This window comes from Saccopteryx leptura, chromosome 2 (assembly GCF_036850995.1).
Source record: "Saccopteryx leptura isolate mSacLep1 chromosome 2, mSacLep1_pri_phased_curated, whole genome shotgun sequence".
NCBI lineage: Eukaryota > Metazoa > Chordata > Mammalia > Chiroptera > Emballonuridae > Saccopteryx > Saccopteryx leptura.
The window spans coordinates 356,725,490-356,746,371 of record NC_089504.1 but is presented as its reverse complement, the minus strand read 5'-3'; the positions used below and the strand labels follow the sequence as shown (position 1 = coordinate 356,746,371).

The 20,882-nt window shown below is 42.6% G+C and overlaps 1 protein-coding gene across 2 annotated transcripts; it reads left to right on the top strand.

Moving 5' to 3' along the window:
- The first annotated feature begins 1,309 nt into the window (after positions 1-1,309).
- Positions 1,310-5,426, top strand: SRSF1 (serine and arginine rich splicing factor 1). 2 transcript variants are annotated; one of them, XR_010748945.1, is made up of 5 exons: positions 1,310-1,644; positions 2,032-2,216; positions 2,948-3,120; positions 3,320-3,997; positions 4,913-5,426. XR_010748945.1 is itself a non-coding variant. In XM_066364653.1 (4 exons), the coding sequence occupies exons 1-4, from the start codon at positions 1,451-1,453 to the stop codon at positions 3,512-3,514; spliced, it is 747 nt and encodes a 248-aa protein (XP_066220750.1). In that variant the 5' UTR covers positions 1,310-1,450; the 3' UTR covers positions 3,515-5,426. The 2 variants fall into 2 exon arrangements, 1 of the variants encoding a protein (XP_066220750.1); XM_066364653.1 differs by having other exon boundaries at positions 3,320-5,426.
- The last annotated feature ends 15,456 nt before the right edge of the window (positions 5,427-20,882 follow it).

Below are 20,882 nucleotides of genomic sequence, written 5' to 3'. Positions count from 1 at the left end.
ATCTCTAGGAGCTCACCAGGCTCTTACTGCAGACATTTTGTGTACTAACTAACCTTATGGTCTTATAGACTCATCCCAACCCTCCCTCCTTATTTTCCCATTCCCCAGTCTTCTTCAGTTTTACTGTTTTATGGTTCCTCTGCAAACTGCCTCACATCCCTGGGGAGAGAGACTGTTGTAAAATACATTTATAATGTGAAGACCATCATCCTAAAGTCAGGGAGATCTGTTTTAGCATATTAATGACTGCAGGGTTTCTTTAAAAACCCAACATTTTACATTAAAATTCTGATTTTAGATGTCTCTAGAAAAAAAATGTAAAAAGTTTTTATCTCCCTGGGACAGTCCTGAACAGCAAATGTGATCTCCAATGGTTACAATTCTCACATACCCATTTTGCTCATTCTAGACTGCCCGAAAGGCCCGGTGATGACTTAAAGAATAAAAAGGGAACTTCAGGAGTCTATAAAGACACAGATACACACACTTTTTTGTCATTCTTTGAAAGAGTTTGCTTAAATAACAGGCACAATTCACTCTGTAAACCTTTACCGGACCTCGCCTCTGTGCTGGGCCTTATGATAGGCGATTAAGACAAAAAGCCGAGGTCTGGGTCCTTCCTGGTGGCCAAGTGCCACCAGTGGCTCATCAGGGCACGAATCACCGCCAGTTAGCACAAGGAGTGGAGAACTGAGCCTACAAAGTTAAATTCTGAGTCGGTGGTGAGACGATATTTAGTGTAGCATATTTACTAGGTCTCTAAACTAGGTTCCCCTTAAACCAGACACTCGTCTAAGCAGCCCACCGCAAGTCCGCAGAAGGGGCGGAAAGACAAAGTATCACCCCTGGTCACGACTGAATCAAAGGCAACTCGGTTCCTGCACTAGCTGCACTCTGCTAGGAAACCCGTTTCCGGAACCACCACCACGTCCCTCCTCCTTTGACTCCGCCCCTGGGAGGCTTTCCCGCCAAGGGCCGTTAACACCGCAGAGCATGCTGGGACAGGCTCTAGGGTAGGTTTCACCCATTCCTTTCAAGACGCCTAGTTGCTTTAAAAGGCTGATTCCTGAGAAAACTCTATTTTAAGACTCGACAGAGATTAATAATCCCTTTAACTCATGTTTTTTTTAACTAAACAGCTGGTAATCCCATTAGGAAACCACGCAAGTTGGGAACGCAGGGAACTTTTTTCCCTTCGCGCGGAGGGTGACGTCGCGCGTGCGTGAGCGTCCTTTCGCAGACCCGTTACGCTCTTGCGCGTGCGTACTGAAATCGAATAGCTCCTTCCTCCCGCTTCTCTTCTTCCCTCCCCCCATATCCGTGCGCCGAGCAGATAAAGGCGCCATTTTGGAGAGGCCGCGGGAGACGTGGTGTCGCTCCGAGTTCGCTCTTCCGTGCGCTAGGCTTGGTGGGAAGGCCCGTTCTCGCGTCCGCGCTTTTTGTCGTCGCCATGTCGGGAGGTGGTGTGATTCGTGGGCCGGCAGGGAACAACGATTGCCGCATCTACGTGGGTAACTTACCTCCAGACATCCGGACCAAGGACATTGAGGACGTATTCTACAAATACGGTGCTATCCGCGACATCGATCTCAAGAATCGCCGCGGAGGACCGCCCTTCGCCTTCGTGGAGTTCGAGGACCCGCGGTGAGGAGGGCCTGGGGCTTGCGGGGTGGAGGAAAACGACGGGAGTAGTTGGGGAAAGCTCCAAGGCCTTCATATTAGAAAATGGGAAGGTGGGCTCTTGAGGGAGTAAGACGATGATCTCGCCCGTGCAGGAGTCGAGGAAAGAGCTGAGTCGGCTCGGCTCTCCCGATGGCCGGGCCCCCGTGGCCGTTTGCAGAGCCGAGCCGGCTCGGGGCGGGAAACCGGGGCGTGGAGGGCCGGTGGAGTGGTCGGCAGCCCGGCGCGCTTCTGAGTGGGGGAGGGGCCGCTCCTATTATGCGGCGCATGTGGGCTCCTGCGCGCCGGCTGCGCATGTGCGGGGCCGCCGGGGCCTTGTTCTTAGCCCTCTCGCTTTCTGTGGTTCTGCAGGGACGCGGAAGACGCGGTGTACGGTCGCGACGGCTACGATTACGATGGGTACCGTCTGCGGGTGGAGTTCCCCCGAAGCGGCCGTGGTACAGGCCGAGGCGGCGGCGGGGGTGGAGGTGGCGGAGCTCCCCGAGGCCGCTACGGTCCCCCATCCAGGCGATCTGAAAACAGAGTGGTTGTCTCCGGTGAGTTGACTTGGTCACTGGGGAAGGACAAGACTATACTTGCAGAGATCACTTCTATAGTTCGTTGACTGTGGGTGGACGCTAAGGGACAGCAACCGCTTAAGGTTTTCCTTGCGCGAGCAGTTTTGAAAAACGCCAAGTTTTTATGCTGGCATAACTTAGTTTCTTGGGTGAGTTCAGTAAATCCAAGGATATTGTCATGGATGTCTATGCAATGAGGTTGCTGTCCCTAGAACATGAAGACCCTTACTTTACAAGTTATTTTGGACTTCGGATTCCAGAAGTTGGCTCCTTACCTAGATTCTTAAACGTCATCTCTTTTTTTTTTCTTGCAGAGACAGAGAGGGATAGACAGGGACAGACAGACAGGAACTGAGAGAGATGAGAAGCATCAATCATCAGTTTTTCGTTGGGACACTTTAGTTGTTCATTGATTGCTTTCTCATATGTGCCTTGACCCTGGGCCTTCAGCAGTGACCCCTTGCTCAAGCCAACGACCTTGGGTCCAAGCTAGTGGGCTTTGCTCAAAGCAGCTGAGCCCGCGCTCAAGCTAGCGAGCTCGGGATCTCGAACCTGGGTCCTTCCACATCCCAGTCTGACGCTCTATCCACTGCGCCACCGCCCGGTCAGGCGAACGCCATCATTCATTTTAACGTAGTCTTTGTTCTAATGTCAACTTGGAGTTTAAAGTAGAATCGGGGGTAATTGGTATGCGACATCCACTTTTTCAGGACTGCCTCCAAGTGGAAGCTGGCAGGATTTGAAGGATCACATGCGTGAAGCAGGTGATGTATGTTATGCTGATGTTTACCGAGATGGCACTGGTGTCGTGGAGTTTGTACGGAAAGAAGATATGACCTATGCAGTTCGAAAACTGGATAACACTAAGTTTAGATCTCATGAGGTAGGTTATACACTTATTCTTTTCTTTGGCCAGAATTGGATACAGTGGTCTTAACAGTGGAATTTGCAGGTAAGATTCAGGCAAGGGTGTCCAAGTAAAATGCCAGATTTCTGGTTTTAGCTACGTTGTACTCATTCAGCATGCCTGAAGACAGGTAAAAGCTTAGATCTTTCAATCGAAAGTTCTGTCTATTCAATAGGGAGAAACTGCCTACATCCGGGTTAAAGTTGATGGGCCCAGAAGTCCAAGTTATGGAAGATCTCGATCTCGAAGCCGTAGTCGTAGCAGAAGCCGTAGCAGAAGCAACAGCAGGAGTCGCAGTTACTCCCCAAGGAGAAGCAGAGGATCACCACGCTATTCTCCCCGTCATAGCAGATCTCGCTCTCGTACATAAGATGATTGGTGACACTTTTTGTAGAACCCATGTTGTATACAGTTTTCCTTTACTCAGTACAATCTTTTCATTTTTTAATTCAAACTGTTTTTGTTCAGAATGGGCTAAAGTGTTGAATTGCATTCTTGTGTAATATCCTCTTGCTCCTAACATCTACATTCCCCTCATGTCTGGTAAATTGTATTTTAAGTGATGTCCTAGACAGGATTGTTGAAATTTAGTTAACTCCATGCTCTTCAGACTGTGATATTGTGTAAATGTCTTCTGCTCTGGTTTGTGTGAACTGGGATGTTGGGGGTGTTTGTGGTTATCTTACCTGGGGAAGTTCTTATGTTTATCTTGCTTTTCATGTGTCTTTCTGTAGACATATCTGAAGAGATGGATTAAGAATGCTTTGGATTAAGGATTGTGGAGCACATTTCAATCATTTTAGGATTGTCAAAAGGAGGATTGAGGAGGATCAGATCAATAATGGAGGCAATGGTATGACTCCAAGTGCTATTGTCACAGATGAAATTGGCAGTATTGACCTTATACTAAAAGGCAGGGGTTAAAAATGATTATATGCATCTACCTGAAAACACTTGCAAACATCTTAAGCAGTTATTTTTAGCTACAATTGCTTTGTTCTTTAAACCCTGGCAATTGTGGCAAAATTACAGTGCCCATTTTGTAACAATGAATTTGCCCCCTACCCCCCTTTTTTGTTTTAATAGGGACTAATGTGGGAAGAACTGGCTAATTTGTCAGAGTGCTTAGTTACAACTGTTAATGTGTGACCTGCTGTTGGTGTACATGTGGGTACAGGGTGTCTTTCATTCCAACCAGATAGAGTATAATATCAATACTGCTAAAGCTGCATGTCCTCTGTGTGACTGATAGAGCGTTGCTATTTCATTTTATTTTAAGACAAAATGAAAGCAAATTATAGAATTCCAACGTATTGGTATAGATAATCTAGTTGGGAATACTTCTAAGTCTCACCTTCCCCTTTAAACTAATATTCATAATTGATTCATGTTTAAAACACTTTTACAAATTAAATTGCAGATGGGAGCGTTAGATTTAGTTTAGACTTAGGTGGGTAGCAGTGCCAGTAAACTTCAACTACATAACTTTTTGCAACCACAAAACCTGTAATGCGCTGTACAGTAACAAGTGTTGGCATTATCAGTTGAACTGTAAATGTAAAATGCTTCTTCCAATTAGTCTCTATGATGATTAAGTTTCTAAAATTTATCTGAACACCATTCAGAAACTTGTTTTGGGGAATTTGATAGTTATTGATGTACATCTGTTAAACTGATGACAGACATAACTGATCATTCCCCAGAAACCTTTTTTGATTACAGTATCTAACATTTTGCCTCCTCTTTTTTGGTTTTGCTGGTTATAAAGGTTTGGATTGGAGAGGGCTCACTGGATCCCAATCCTTGGAGCTGGATCATTGGATTCAAATCATAATGTGGATAGGATAGGGAGGATGAATTACAAGGATTCATGGAGCGGGATCAGATTACCAGGAACATAGGAGTGGATTCCTGCCCCAACCAAACCGCATTCGTGTGGATTTTTCTTTTTATTCAACTTAATTGGCTATTCCAAAGATTTTTCTTTTTCCTATTTTTGACGATTGGAGCCCTTAAGATGCACGAAGGAATTGTGTTTTGCATTTTTTGGTAAAAGGAGCAAAGCGAGGACCTGGAGATATACGCTGGAGCAATCTCCTTGGAAGGATTCAGCACGAGTAGATGGTAAACATTTAAAGGGGAAAGGGGGGTTTGTTTAAAATAGTAAATCAGTAAGTCATTTCTAAATTTAAAGAAAACAAAATTGGAGTTGAAGAATAAGTAGGTTTCCAATTGGCTGTTGCCGTTTTTCTTTGAAATAATAAACATTTTTTAAAAAACTATGCATGGTTGTCCTTTTTCCTCTTGTAAGAGTTTTAACTGGGTGATTATCAATTAATACTTTAAATTGATAAGATTCTACGCTTGCATTTATGTGTTAGTAAATGAAAGGTTCTTGAAAGGTACTCTAATGGTATTAACCAGTTATTGTTATTTCTTGTTAAAGGATTTAGAGGAAGATAAGAAAAGGGTGAGAAAGGCAATTGTATATGTAATGTAAATGAGTGGTGATCTATAGTCTCAGAAAAGTTTGTCATACTTTAATTTTTTAAAGTTATTAAAATGTATAGCTGCTGCTTATTTTTGGTGATCATTTAGATAACAGGCTTTTATGCAAACTGAGTGACAAATGTTAGCTTGGAGATTGCATTTGAGATTCACTGGTAAGTATTAATTAAATGTTTAATTGGGCACAGACCAGAATTCTCAACACAATTTACATTTTCTTTTTGAAATGTAAATAGTACACTAGAAGAAGAACAGCTTATTGGAGTGAATTGTTGCTAATAAAAAGCCTGGCTTTCTGTCAAATTTTGTCTTGTAAACCCTTCTTTAGTATAACGTCATTATTCTGTATATAAAACATACCAAAGTGTAGTGATTATATCTCACACTCTGCTTTTTGTATCTTTTTACTTGATACTACTCCCTTGGTTCTAAATTTTCAATTTGCTTGAGTTGTAGGGGATTTTTGCCTAAAATCCCTAACCAGTGGATTTCCTAATAGTCGCAACCATCAAATCACTCTGTCTGCATCCAACTAAGTCTTAACACTTCCCTTGGGTGCTAATGATATTTGGAAGCTGAATTTAAGACAGCTATTCAGGTGACAGTTTCAAACCCCTGAAACTGTCTTGGTACTAGAGGAAATGGGTTCAAAATTTGCATAAGGTAACCTGAATAATAACTGTTAGTGAACCTTGTGGAATGTCAGGAAGAAAAGGGATAGTGAATTCAAAATTAAGCTTCCACTTTTAGTAACTAAGTAGATTTGTAATTTTATGTAACTCCAAAATAGGTTCAACAAGCAGATTTATTAAAACTTGAGTTTTCTATTCAGGTATTAACCAGACCTGACCCTGCTTAGTTTGAGCAGGTGTTTTCAATGTGGCATGGCCATAGGAAAGTTCTTTTACATGTGTGGAATGTTTTTAAGACCTGTATTTAAGTGACATTTAATTTTGGAATGGTAAGTGAGTAGATTTAAGCCTGGGTTCATTTGTGTTCACTGAACGTTTTGGTAACAACCAAAATGAAAATTGCTTTCACTCAAGGATGAGTACATTTAAACTAAGTTGAAAGACATGCTCTACTAAAAGTTTTAGTAATTTCAACCCCAGACTGAAATGAGATAAAACAGTTTTTTTCTGGTGTATCAGCTGGTGAAGATTAGGGAGGACTTAATGTGTATTAGTCAAGGGTAGAGGGGCACAGGCATTGCAGTTAAAACCAAGACGGCTAAAGCTGGGAGGCGATGCAGACTTTTCAGTCTAAGGAGTTGGCCCATAAGTCTCTGCCCATCTTGGCAATTGTTAAAGCCACACTTTTGGAACTAAAGAGTCTGGCTTGAATTTTCTCCCGATTTTTCTCCCCATAGAATATAGTAGGGAGCCTATACTTTCTAACCAAGGTAAAACTTACGTCTAAGAAGCAGCACCTATTTTTCGTAACATCAGATTGAATAACCCATCTTTGCTGTTCAGCCCACACCCTGGAAAGCAAAAGGTAAGAAACCCATTTTCTGATTCCTATTTGGGATCTGAATTTTTTAAAAATTTGTCTCATTTTTCAATGTTTGAAATATGAACGGATTTCCCTTGTTTAAAATGTTTTCCTAAGTTTTATACTTGAAAAGTTTTGAGTGCATTTGTCCACTCATTGTGCTTAAGAGGAATATGATTCTAGAATTCCAACTTTGTTTTGTCTTTCAAACATCTTGCTCATTAGGGTTGGTGTTTTTTCCATTGTCTGAAGATGAATTTTTATGTGCCTCTTTGCTTTGTATATGGAGTTGTAATGAAATGACACATGAAATAACGTTATATATATGTATTTACCAGAAATAGTATTAAAAGGAGAGAAACTATTAGACTGAGGTTCTATTATAACCGTCTTTGGTTTAACAATTCTATTATGGTGTGAAGAGTGCAAAGGGTGCACAATCTCTTATCCAAAAACCATTGAAAAACGATTTTGTTGAACTAGTTGAATGTAAAACGACAAGAATTGATGCAGAAATACTGATATGTTACATTATATAATTGCCACAGGCTTTGCTGAGGATGTTATATTTTATATATATAGGGTCTATATTACCATACCTTTGTAAAGTATAAAGAGCTCTGAATTTCAGATAACATCTTGGCTTGAAGAACTGTAATAGGATACGTAGGGCTAGAGTTTGTGTAACTTCGAGTGTGAGTGAAAACCTGTTGCTATTCATCCTTTATTGAGATGTAAGTTCCCCATCTTTTTAGGCTGAAGTAGCCTCAAGAAAAGATATGACTCAGATTTCTTTATACGTACCCTGTTGCTAGAGTGGACTCAAAACATTTGCACATTGCTGAAGCAAATATTTTGCCATCCTAAAGTATACAGTGGAATGCATTGTAGGGTAGTTTGGTAGTTTTTTGGTTTTTTTTTTCTGTACTTTCTTTACAGGAACATTGGTCATTCTGATCCTGTAAGAAGCTGGATTGACATGAAGTAAAAAGATAAGGAAATGTCTGTTCATTTTGTCTACAGAACAAAGTAATCCTGGCAAAAACTAGTTTTTGGGTTTTTTTTGTATTTTTCTGAAGGTGGAAACAGGGAGAGACAGTCAGACTCCCGCATGTGCCCGATCGGGATCCACCCGGCACGCCCACCAGGGGCGATGCTCTGCCACCGGGGGGGGGGGGGGGGGGGGGGGGGAGTGGAGAAGCAAATGGGCGCTTCTATGTGCCCTGGCTGGGAATCGAACCCGGGTCCCCCGCACGCCAGGCCGACGCTCTACCGCTGAGCCAACCAGCCAGGGCAAAAACTAGTTTTAAATATAGGCCCAAGTAGTTAAAATCAGCACTTGTTTCTGTGATTGAGAACTTGAGGGGTGCTTCTCCCTTACTTTGAAAGCTATACCTGATAACCCTGAAGGTGATTGTGATTTTGTAGTGAACAACGAAAGGATTTTGATTGTGCTTCTATAATACACAGAAAACAAATTAGTCTTTCTCATATAAAAGAACTTAGGCAGAAATAATGTAACAGTTGATCAGGGAGGGAGACATCATTCATAACTTTGCTTACCATTTAGGTATGTATGGAACAGACCAGTGAAACAATTCAGCATGTCCTGAGTGTTCTGTTATCTTAAAAAATACAAAGGAGTTAACCCCTCAACCATCACTAGGTTAGAAAGTGTCTTGAGTTCTTCCTCTATACAACTTAGAAGTGTCATCTATCAACTGTTAATAGAACTAACAATGTGAAGATAGTGGAAATTGAAACAACAAAACAAATTTTTAGGGATGCCAAATGTCTTAAAATGATTTTTTTAAAACTCGCTTTACTGTGAGTAAAGGCTAGAGGGAGTCACTTAGCCACTAGAGGGAGCTATGATGCAAAATCAACCAGGAAGTTAACCCTACTATACAGGGTCCATACCTCTAGGTAGAAAACGAAATTGTGTATATTGACTCCAAAATTGGGCAGGGTAAGTGTTCTTCCCGCGAGTTGACTTCTTGTCTCAACTACTGAGCAAAATCCTTTTCCTTTCCAGCTTCCATTTGTCTAGAATAGAGCTTATCTCCATTAGCACTTAGCATTTGTCATCCATATCTCCCCTCCCCAGCTTTACATTGCAAAACGTAGAAGACACAAACTTCAACTTGCCTCCTGTTTAAATGATCACTAAGAATATATTCTTAGCCCCACTTGGTCTAATTTAGTCAAGAAAATAACGGGAGCACTTTCCTTAAACTACTTACATTCACAACTTGTCTGCTTTGAAGATTAAGACACACAAGGACAAAACTTCCAGGAGAGAAAGTTACACAACGGATTACCCTGCCTCTAAACTTAGCAGGTGAGACTAGCTGGCAGTTGCTGGCTCACAGCCTTGCTACAAATTGAGCACTGAGAGTACACTAGATTGATCATGCTCATCCTTAATCCTGATAGTGAAAACCTTGATGTCTCCTTCACTTAGCTTGTGAAGAGGCACTCTAAAGCCAAGATTGTACAAAAGAAAATCCAGAATTCCCTTCGTAAGGGAAAAATGCTTAGTTTGCACATTATTAAAGGGCCAAAAGGCATGGCTGAATCCCATCCTAGGTATTAGGGGAGGCTTTTTGTATTGGGAAGTTTGGGATAAGCTTTCAGGTTGCAGCAGTTGATAAGATTTAATACTTAGGAAGAGCTGCATCAAACAAGACAACCTATTACAGCCTGTGCTGAATTTCATCCACTCTTCAAGTGACAAGCTTAGAAATGAGTTACATCTCTAGAGTCAGTGAATGCCAAACTCATGCCAAGTCCAATTGCACCAGCCACTTGTTCTAATGATTTCTCTAAAGTGAAAATTTTATCACCTAAAATTATTTGAAACCTTATTGTTGACACACCATAGAAAGTCAGATTTTGCTTTCAGTAACCTGGCTTCCAGGACTTGGTATTTTTCAGCATTTCTTGCATTTGGCCCTGTTTTCTTCCTGCAGTGTCTACCACTTCACTTATAGAAGTGTCAATTACCTCACGTACTTCAAAAGTCTCTGAATACTGTACGTCCATCAGTCACTCTTTTTTTTTGTTGTTGTTTTTTTAAATTTTTTTTATTTTTTATTTATTCATTTTTAGAGAGGAGAGAGCGAGGGAAAGAGAGAGACAGAGAGGAGAGAGAGACAGAGAGAGAGGAAGGGAGGAGGAGCTGGAAGCATCAACTCCCATATGTGCCTTGACCAGGCAAGCCCAGGGTTTCGAACCGGCGACCTCAGCATTTCCAGGTCAACACTTTATTCACTGCGCCACCACAGGTCAGGCCCAGTCACTCTGTGTTTTGGTGAAGACTTTGTATACATACCTCTAGTATCATATATGTCATCTACCTTGCTCCCTGAATCTATCCATCTACCTTTCTTGGTTCATGATTTATTTTCTGAGGAACCAAGACTACCTGACACGATGAATACTTCATTGAAATCACTATGGGTCCTTCCTCAGTGGTCCCACATAGAATTAATACTGTATCTTAAAACATGCCATTCTACCTTGATATCCGCGAGTTGTTCATATGTCTTGTCTTTTCCAACAGGTGGTAACATCTCTTTCCCTTTCCTCCCGGCTATGTAACAGTGCTGTTGCTCTGAGTACACTCAAAAGATGGATTATTCAATTCAATTGCTTTGGAAGAGAAACCTAGGAAATTGAATCATTTCCCTTTCTGAATATCTTAAAGTACCAGTAAATATAAATCTCAGTTTCTTCTAAGTTGGGACTAAATCCCTATTCAGTAAATCCTTAATGTGCAGTAGAAGCTATTTATATATAACATTAAAACATTTTCCATTTTGTCATCTGGAGTGTTTCTAATTCTTTTTGGAGACAAAAAAAATATATTTTTTTTTTGTTAAAAAATAAGCCAAGAATGACGGCCCCATCTTAAGACTAGAAATGTGAAATGTTGGTTAGCAGTACAGCAAGCATACTACAACAAAGAAAACTAAAAATGGCTTCTTTGCAGTGATAGCCTGGTCCCTACTGCCCACTAGTGGGCGCTCCAGCTTTCTTGGTGGGTGGTAGAGCAACCAAAGTATAAATAAAGTTACTTCCCTACTTTATAAATCACCATTACTGTGGAACTGGTGGGCGGTTAGGAAATTTTACTACTAAGAGACACAAAAGTGGGCGGTAGGTATAAAAAGGTTGACTACTCAAACTAGAGGTGATGGTCAAGTTCTGTCTTTAAAGATAACCAGTTCCTAGCTCCAGTGCCATTGTACTTACGACTTGAATTAGATGGCAGAGGTGTGTTTTCTTTTCATATAGGGTTCTTTAAAATCCTGTTTGGGCTTGTCTTCTATCTCCACTTGCCATACCAGCCTCCTTTTCTGCACCCAAGTTTATTACTAAAATGTTTTAACTTGTTCACTAACTCCAGCCTCCATCCTGGCCATCGTGTCTGGTCTTTGTAAAACATGCCGCTTCACCTAATATTAATAGTAGGTTATGATCTACCTTTTACGTTGATCACCATTCTCAATCACACCTTCCTCTGTGCTGGTTGATTTGGTAATGACTGACCATGCTTGTTTTTGCTTCTGTGTGTTGCTTGTTTTCAGACTTCTTCCTCCACTTAGCAGTCACCCTGCAGCTTTAAATCCTAAGCGTCCTCAAGTTGAACTTCATTTCTGCAATTACAAAAAACAAGTTGCTAAACCCAAGTAATAGCTGTTTGTGATGCATTTAGTCTCCTTAACAGTTTATTACTGTAGAATGTTTTGTGTTAATTTTCCATACCCTATGGAATTTTTGTAATACTTGTACATATTTCCCAATGAGCCAAATGCAATGCTGATGTTTAATAAATGTTGGTTGAATGAGATGGAAAGTACTTAGTACTTCTTAAAAGCAAAGCACAATATAGAAGTCTATTTCACAAACTATTGGTTAACTGTGGATGGATTATTAGAGAAAGTAATTTTAATTCTAACATGCATTAAATAATTTCTCCTTATCAAGAAATTGTTTTTTTCTTTTTTAAGCAAGAGGGAGAATGAGGGAGGAGATAAGCAGCATCAACTCATAAGTTGCATTGCTTTAGTTCATTGATTGCTTATCAAATGTGCCTTGACCGGGGGGCTCAAGTCAAGCCAGTGACCCCTTGCTCAAGCCAGCAACTATGGTGTCATCTCTATGATCTTACGCTCAAGCCAGTGACCTCAGGGTTTTGACCTCAGTGTCCCAGGTTGACACTACCCACTGTGCCACCACTGGTCAGGCAGCAAGGAAATGCTAATTTAAATGCTGCCCTAAGTCAAGTGTAACTGGAAAAGTAAATACGTCCCAAAAAATCAGTCTTGCAAAGTCAAAAAGCAAGTTGTTTTGTTGCCAGCTGTGCACACTTTCAGTATAGCTCGAGAATCAATGCCATTATCTCCTAAAGGAGTAGAGCAGTTCCCTCTGGCTGCTTCCTCCTGGGCCTCCTTTTCCCATCATTCTTAAACTTGATTATTACAGAAAACATCTTAAAATTTAGTAGTCCTGTCTCTGAGCATTCCTGCAGATTTCCCAGTGGAATTTTCTCTTCATTTTTCTTAGTTATTCCATAAAGGGATCCTGCTATATAAAGATTTATATAGAGAGTGAAGAAACCAGGTTATGTATTACTTGGTTTGGAAGAGTTATTTGAGGCCCCTGACCCTGGCCTTTAGGCTTATAGAGAATTTCTCTCAAAGCCAAGAGATTCAGCAAACATGTAACACGAAACACCCAAATCCTACACACATCCCATTTCTTTGGCCATTAAAAATTCTTCCACCCCTTCATTATCAGCTAAAGATAGCATTCTTGGACTGGTTGCCCTGGATTTGTTTTGCTTTCTTCAGCCTGTTTACAAAATGACAGTTCATGCACTTAATATTGCATCTAAACTGTTTCCTGTGTGTGTGTTTTATTTCCCTCAGCTACATGGTAAACTTACAGAGCAAGGACCATGTTAATAACAGTTTGACGCTTTCAAGATGCCCAGTATGTTAGCATACACCTTAGTAAATGTTTGAGAATAATAAATAAATAGGTTCATGAAATCCTAGGTGGAAGTACCCCATAGCTTAGATCTGGTAATGTAGTATCGTCCTCCAGTCACTTTGGGCTTATTCCCAAAGTATGGACTTTGCTACCTTTAAAAAAAAATTATTTATGTACAAAGACAGGGATAGATGGGGACAGACAGACAGGAACAGAGAAATGAGAAGCATCAATCATCAGTTTTTTGTTGCAGTTCCTTAGTTGTTCATTGATTGCTTTCTAATATGTGCCTTGACCGTGGGCCTTCAGCAGACCGAATAACCCCTTGCTCGAACCAGCGATGTTGGGTCCAAGCTGGTGAGCTTTGCCCAAACCAGATGAGTTCGCGCTCAAGCTGGCGAACTCGGGGTCTCGAACCTGGGTCCTCTGCATCCCAGTCTAACGCTCTATCCACTGTGCCACCGCCTGGTCAGGCGCTACTTTTTTTTTTAATGGAAAACTGCAAGGGAATGTAGGGAGATAGGACAAAAACACCTTGTTCTTACTGAAAGGAGCCCCTAATCATTTTATGAAGTACTTTGATTCATTTTAATCTTCAAATAGTATTAGCCTCATTTTCCCATTTGAGGAAATAGGCTCAGAGATGTTAAGTTGACTGGATTCCATGTCTCCTGGTGACAAGCTTCTGTTCATTTGACTGCTACGTCACTTTCTTTACATTAGTCTGCCCTTCCCAGTGGGGAGGTTAGGGGGAGGATAAGTCTTTGAATGTAACTTGTAATATCCACCTAATGCCACCAGGGTGTCCCATGGCACCATCTTTGATTCCCATTCTTAAACTCTGTTGCTGGGGGCAGTTCCAAAGCAGGAATTCATCTAGTCACTCTAGTCACAGTGGCCGTGGCCCAGAGCCCAGCAGCAGGCAAGTGAGGTGTTCTGTTTCCTGGCTTTCCAGTATGCGGTGCACAGCCAGCATCAGAGAGTCCCTTCCCACCACTGACCCCTGCTCATCGGGTAGCCTGCTCATCAGGTAGCCCTACAGAAGAGCCGCCGGTCACACCGTGGCCGGGGCCTGGCCAGCCACTCTAACTAGGCAGCAGCCCCACAGAGAAATGCAGCATAGAAAAGAGTGTAGGTCAAGGCCTACAAACATCTGCACTTGTTTTGGTAGCTGAGGATGCACTTACACATATTTGTATTAGTAAAATGGACCCACAACACAACCAGATTGAATTGCCTTACCATCTAGGTTTGATGGGTGTTAAAAGCCAATGTGGTCATTTCCCACTTCCCAGTTTGCTATAAAAGTCTGTATGATGGCCCTGAGTATACAGCTTAGGCATCAGTTTGATATCACAACCCTAGATGATCCTTCTCAGTATCAGAGCTAACATGTGAGAACCAATGAAGTGAGAATAAAAAACAAACACTTCCTTTAAAAATTTGCTTCCTACCCAGTGCTCTTTAAGCCCTCTGTGAAAATGTCTAACTGGTCTATATTACTTTTCAAGTTTTGGTTACTGGAGGAGCTCCTTAAAAGTAGTTCCCGCCTGACCTATGGTGGCGCAGTGGATAAAGCTTTGACCTGGAACGCTGAGGTCACCGGTTGGAAGGCCTGGGCTTGCCTGGTCAAGGCACATATGGCAGTTGATGTTTCCTGCTCCTCCCCCCTCTAAAATGAATACATTTTTAAAATCTTTAAAAAAAGGTAGTTCTGGTAACTAGTACAATTCCTGGTATTTAATAGGTGCTCAATAAATATTTGTTAACTGAAATGGCAATGCCTTCATAATAGTTACAGAATACTTCTACACATGAGCCATATATATTTTTTTTTAATTTTTTTTTTTTTTACAGAGACAGAGAGAGAGTCAGAGAGAGGGATAGACAGGGACAGACAGACAGGAATGGAGAGATGAGAGGCATCAATCATTAATTTTTCGTTGCGCATTGCAACACCTTAATTGTTCATTGATTGCTCTCCCATACGTGCCTTGACCGTGGGCCTTCAGCAGACTGAATAACCCCTTGCTGGAGCCAGCGACCTTGGGCTCTCGAACCTGGGTCCTCAGCATCCCAGTCCGACGCTCCATCCACTGCGCCACCGCCCGGTCAGGCCATGAGCTATATTTTAAAAGACAGAGTACATTAAGGAGGTCTTTGTTTTATCTTCAAGCTGATTAGAATCCGTTGTGAACTGGAAAGTTAGTCTCTGAGGTGTACTGGCTGGTCTTTTGTCATCTTATACATTCTAGGTAGCAATTAGCATAGTCTGAATTTGGGGCTTTATTTGAGCTGATTTTCTTTATTTAAAAAAAAATCTTATTTATTGATTTTGGAAAGAGAGGAAGGGCAAGAGACAGAAACATCAATCTATTTCTGTATGTGTCCTGACTGAGGATCCAATCAGCAATCTTTGCATATCAGGACTTATTCTCTTTAGATATCACCTATGCTATCTTTAGGAGCAGGTGTTTACCAGGTGGCATGTAGGGCCACCAGGAGAGACTTAGTAAATTTGAGTAAACATTGATTGGAGATGTTGGACTTGTGCCCTTTCCCCCTCACCCTTCCTCTCCCTGTTTTCCCAGGTGAGTTTTCATCCCAAACTCTGATTTTAAGATCACTGCGGAGTAAATCCCAAACCTGCCTCTAGTAGTCAAGCTGCTCTTTCGATTTTCTCAGCTCTTCTCCAATGAGCGGGCTAATCACAGATGAATAGTACCAACTTGGATCCTCCCATATGCTTTGCTTGGGTATCAGAGTAACTGTCTTCAGCAAAATAACCTTGTGTACAGAACATATATGGGGATTTCCTCGGGCAAAACGCAGAAATAATGTGTCCCAACACCCAGAACAGAATGCCTGTGTGGGATTGCTTTATCCCCGATGCTCAGGAAGCACTTCCTCTGGCTTGGATTCACTACTTGCCATCTGCTTTCTAAGCATTCACCGCAGAATGAAAGGGGAGAGAAAGTAAAAGGAGAGGTGGGGGAGGGGAGGAAGCTTGAGAACAAGAGGAAACAGCTGGGCAGCTATGGGGGGTGGTGCTTATGTAAGGTCAGTAAAACAAAGCAGAGGACTGGGTCAGGCCTTGGGGGTAGAAGGCTAATCTGTCAACGAGTTGTGTTCTTTGTTGAAGAGACTGAAGTTGCTTCAAAGGAAAACTGCAGATGCTCGGAGTCTGCCTTCCTGTGTACCATAGCAAATTGTTTATGGAGTCAAAAATCTATCCTGCCCTCTCGGAATTCTGGCCCTCCTCCTTTTCTTGAACTGTTTTCCCCATTGATCTGAGAGAGGGAATATTCCATTTAGTTATGCACTCACTGGTTGCTTCTTCCATGTGCCCTGACCAGGATCAAACCTGCAACCTGGGGATGCCAGGAGGACGCTCTAGCCACAGCCACAGGCCAGAGCTGGTTTTCTTTCTTCAGGTTGAACAGAGTTTGCTGCCACCGCTCAGGCAACCAGGGGTAAAATGCCTCAAATACTATTTGTTGATAAGCTTGGTGTTTTGTTTGTGGCCTGAGGAGGAAGTGCCAAGTACAGCTGCTGTCCCTATGCAAAACGTTTAGCAACCAGCTTACTGGGTCCTTGCACCTGCTTTTATGCCAGGACCCAGTGACTGGAACTCTAGGCAGCTTCTAGTTCAGAGACTTCGCAGGGGCAAGAAGCATCTCTTAAAGGAGTTCATTACCTCTACAGGAGCCTTAACCAGATCTCATGCTGTCTTGGCCTTGTGTGGCCATCTCTTGGCATTGCTTTCTAGAAAGGAGCAGCCTTCTAAAGCTTAGTCTACTGGTCTTGTGTTAGCACACCAAGGTCTCAGGTCACCACTGCTTACTTCTCTCACCCAGGGAACATACTACATGGGTTCCTCAACATTAATTTGTTAGTTCTTGTTCCCTTCACTACCAGGAATGGAGGGATCCTCAGCTGAATACCTGAATGACCCAATGAAGCTTTTTTTAAAAATCAAGGCCAGTGAAAGGGAGAGGAAGTGGTACTCAGAAAGAAGGAGACATAAAATCTGCATGTATTAATATGCTAACTCTAGAGACTTCTGAGAAACAAAATCCATCCTGGAACCCCCAAATATGATATGAAGAATAATTTATTTTTGGAAGAAGAAATTTTTTTTTTTTGTATTTTTTTGAAGCTGGAAACGGGGAGAGACAGCCAGACAGACTCCCGCATGCGCCCGACCGGGATCCACCCAGCTCTGCCCACCAGGGGGTGATGCTCTGCCCCTCTGGGGCATTGCTCTGTTGCGACCAGAGCCACTCTAGCGCCTGGGGCAGAGGCCGAGGAGCCATCCCCAGCGCCAGGGCTATCTTTGCTCCAATGGAGCCTCGGCTGCGGGAGGGGAAGAGAGAGACAGAGAGGAAGGAGAGGGGGAGGGGTGGAGAAGCAGATGGGCGCTTCTCCTGTGTGCCCTGGCTGGGAATCGAACCTGGGACTTCTGCACGCCAGGCTGACGCTCTACCACTGAGCCAACTGGCCAGGGCTGGAAGAAGAAATTTTTAAAAAAGATTTATTTGGGCCCTGGCCGGTTGGCTCAGCGGTAGAGCGTCGTCCTAGCGTGCGGAGGACCCGGGTTCGATTCCCGGCCAGGGCACATAGGAGAAGCGCCCATTTGCTTCTCCACCCCTCCGCCACGCTTTCCTCTCTGTCTCTCTCTTCCCCTCCCACAGCCGAGGCTCCATTGGAGCAAAGATGGCCCGGGCGCTGGGGATGGCTCTGTGGCCTCTGCCTCAGGCGCTAGAGTGGCTCTGGTCGCAATATGGCGACGCCCAGGATGGGCAGAGCATCGCCCCCTGGTGGGCAGAGCGTCGCCCCTGGTGGGCGTGCCGGGTGGATCCCGGTCGGGCGCATGCGGGAGTCTGTCTGACTGTCTCTCCCTGTTTCCAGCTTCAGAAAAATGGAAAAAAAAAATTAAAAAAAAAAAAAAAGATTTATTTGTTGTTTTGAGAGAGAGAGAGAGAGAGAGAGAGAGAGAAAGGTGGGGTGGGGAAAAGGAAGCATCAACTCATAATAGTTGCTTCTTGCATGTGCCTTGATTGGGCAAGTCCAGAGTTTTGAACCAGTGACCTCAGTGCTCTAGGATCTAGGTCAACGTTTAATCCACTGTGCCACCACAGGTCAGGCCGGAAGAAGAAATTGAGCAGATGTTTCTGTTGGAGTTTGGGTAAAGAGTATTCACTTGCTATATTTATGGTTTTGCTCTGCCTCTACTCTTCATAAGAACATTTACTAGTAGTTTTTGTTGTTGTTTTGGCAAATGAATAGCATTGTTCTGTAATATAGATGGCTAGCACAATGCTGTTTAGTGCCGTGACAGCCCTCCTAACCAGTAGCATGTATTTCAGTCGGAGGCTATTGCCACTGTAAAGAGATTTACTTCACATTCAGTTTTACCCTGGTCTTGGGTCATCTGAGGGCAGGGAGGAACAGGTGTCCAAAGGAGAAACGGTGCCTGAGAGTGTTTTCCAGTTGTATTGAATTTCTTACTTGGTGTATTTTTGACCTTAGTTTCTTTCCTTCTTGTGTCCTATGCTATTTTGTTTGCTATTTATTGGATGTCCTCTGTCAGTCATTCAGGAGTTGTAAAATGGAAGTTAGTATTTCTACTCAAACACTTTGTGGATGAAACTGATAAGTTTAACATTGATTTCTGGCAGCTTCTGTCAAGAAGAGTTAAGGTGATAAATGGGTTTTCATGGCTTTGGACTTGTTTTTGGCATATTGGGGATGTGATGCTCTTTTAGTTGTTAATTTTTCCACTAATTAGAGAGAGGGAGTGGGGAGGTAAGGGAAAGAGAGAGAGAAAGAAGCATCAACTTGTTCCACTTAGTTGTCCACTCATTGATTGCTTCTTGTGATTGGCCTGACTGGGGATCTAGCCTGCAACCTTGGCACACCCAGATAACACTTATCCACTGAGCCACCCAGCCAGGGCCTGTGTGACAGTTCTTAGCTTAGAAACCATAGAGTATTTAAGAACTCTCAGCTACCAACTGAACTAAATGTCTACTAGGAAAATGCGTAGGTTTGTTCCCTGTCCCTTTGTTCTCTGTGACTATTTTCCAGCTGTCAAGGAACTTAAATAGGTATTCAGAAAAAAAAAATTCTTTGTTTTCCCTTCCTCACCTTCCCAGTTAAAACAAAAATAACTAGTGATGACACTTTAGGTGGTAGAATTGAAACACAAACCCAACCTCTGACCACATGGGCCACAGGCAGTTGGCTTAAGCCCTTAGTGTATTTATGGAGCTAGGGGTGAAGTGGAAGGGGTGGGAGATTACTTCTGCTTTCCTCTCAGGGAGGTTTCCTTGTTTTTGTTTGGGGGAGAGGGGGTGTTCCCTTTGCTCTGGCATAGCGCGTGCTTTTCTCCTCAACTGCTTTGAGGCTGGTAATGAAGGATCCCGTTTCTCTCTGGCCACTATTATTTGATATTTCTAAAAAATTGCAGCCCGTGCAGAGGTTGCCGGTTCGGTCCCTGGTCAGGGCACACATACCGGAGCAAATAGATGTTCTTGTCTGTCTGTCTCTCTCTCCCTTCCTCTCTCACTAAAATCAATAATAAATAAATAAATAAATCTATTGCAGTCTTGCTTTTTATTAGATTTGTGAATTGTCAGTTCTGGCTTTTATAAGAGTTAGTCCATTAACTGCCAATTGGAAGCTTCTTCTAACTAAATAGTCTGGACTGAAATTTTTGGATTTGATTTGCCTTTGGTTTGTTGAACAGTCTTACATGGGGACAGGTAATGAAGCAAAGATGCTTTCTATTTCTAGGCTTCTAAATCTTATCCTAGTCCTTAATATATTCACAGGATTTTAAAATCCTCTCCAACATAGGAAAGAAGTATTTTGTTGCTTTTTAATGTTTGCTAAAAATTGTCTTTTTTTTTTTTTTTTTTTTTTTTACAGAGACAGAGAGAGAGTCAGAGAGAGGGATAGATAGGAACAGACAGGAACAGAGCAAGATGAGAAGCATCAATCATTAGTTTTTCGTTGCGCATTGCGACACCTTAGTTGTTCATTGATTGCTTTCTCATATGTGCCTTGACCGTGGGCCTTCAGCAGACCGAGTAACTAACCCCTTGCTTGAGCCAGCGACCTTGGGTCCAAGCTGGTGAATTTTTGCTCGAACCAGATGAGCCCATGCTCAAGCTGGCGACCTCGGGGTCTCGAACCTGGGTCTTCCACATCCCAATCCGACGCTTTATCGACTGCGCCACCACCTGGTCAGGCTAAAAATTGTCTTTAGAAAAGCTACTCTCCATCTTCTTTTGTCATGTGTTATTAGCCTTTTGACCACTTAGGGTTTTTTGAAGGAGAGAGGGATAGGGCATGAGGAAAAACTAGTCACTTTAAAAGTAAGAGGGATAATTAACTGGCTGTTATGCAGAGTCCCCAGCCCTAAAGTTAAATGTAGAACCACTCAAAAACAACAATAAAAATATTTCCTTAGCCCCTGTTATATTCTAGGAAATAGTCTAAGCATTTTACATACATTTCTCATTTAATCCACAAGTCACCTCTATAAGTCAGGTATGTATTTTGTCCTCATTTTCCAGAGGCCCTGAAAGGTTAAATTGACAAGTTATACAAGAAGGGGTGTGGGGGGGCAGACCTGAACAGAATAGAGAGGGAATCTGCGTTTCATTTGGGTGAATGTAGGCACAGTGTATTTTTTGCTTAGACATCAAATATTTCAGTTATTATTTGTA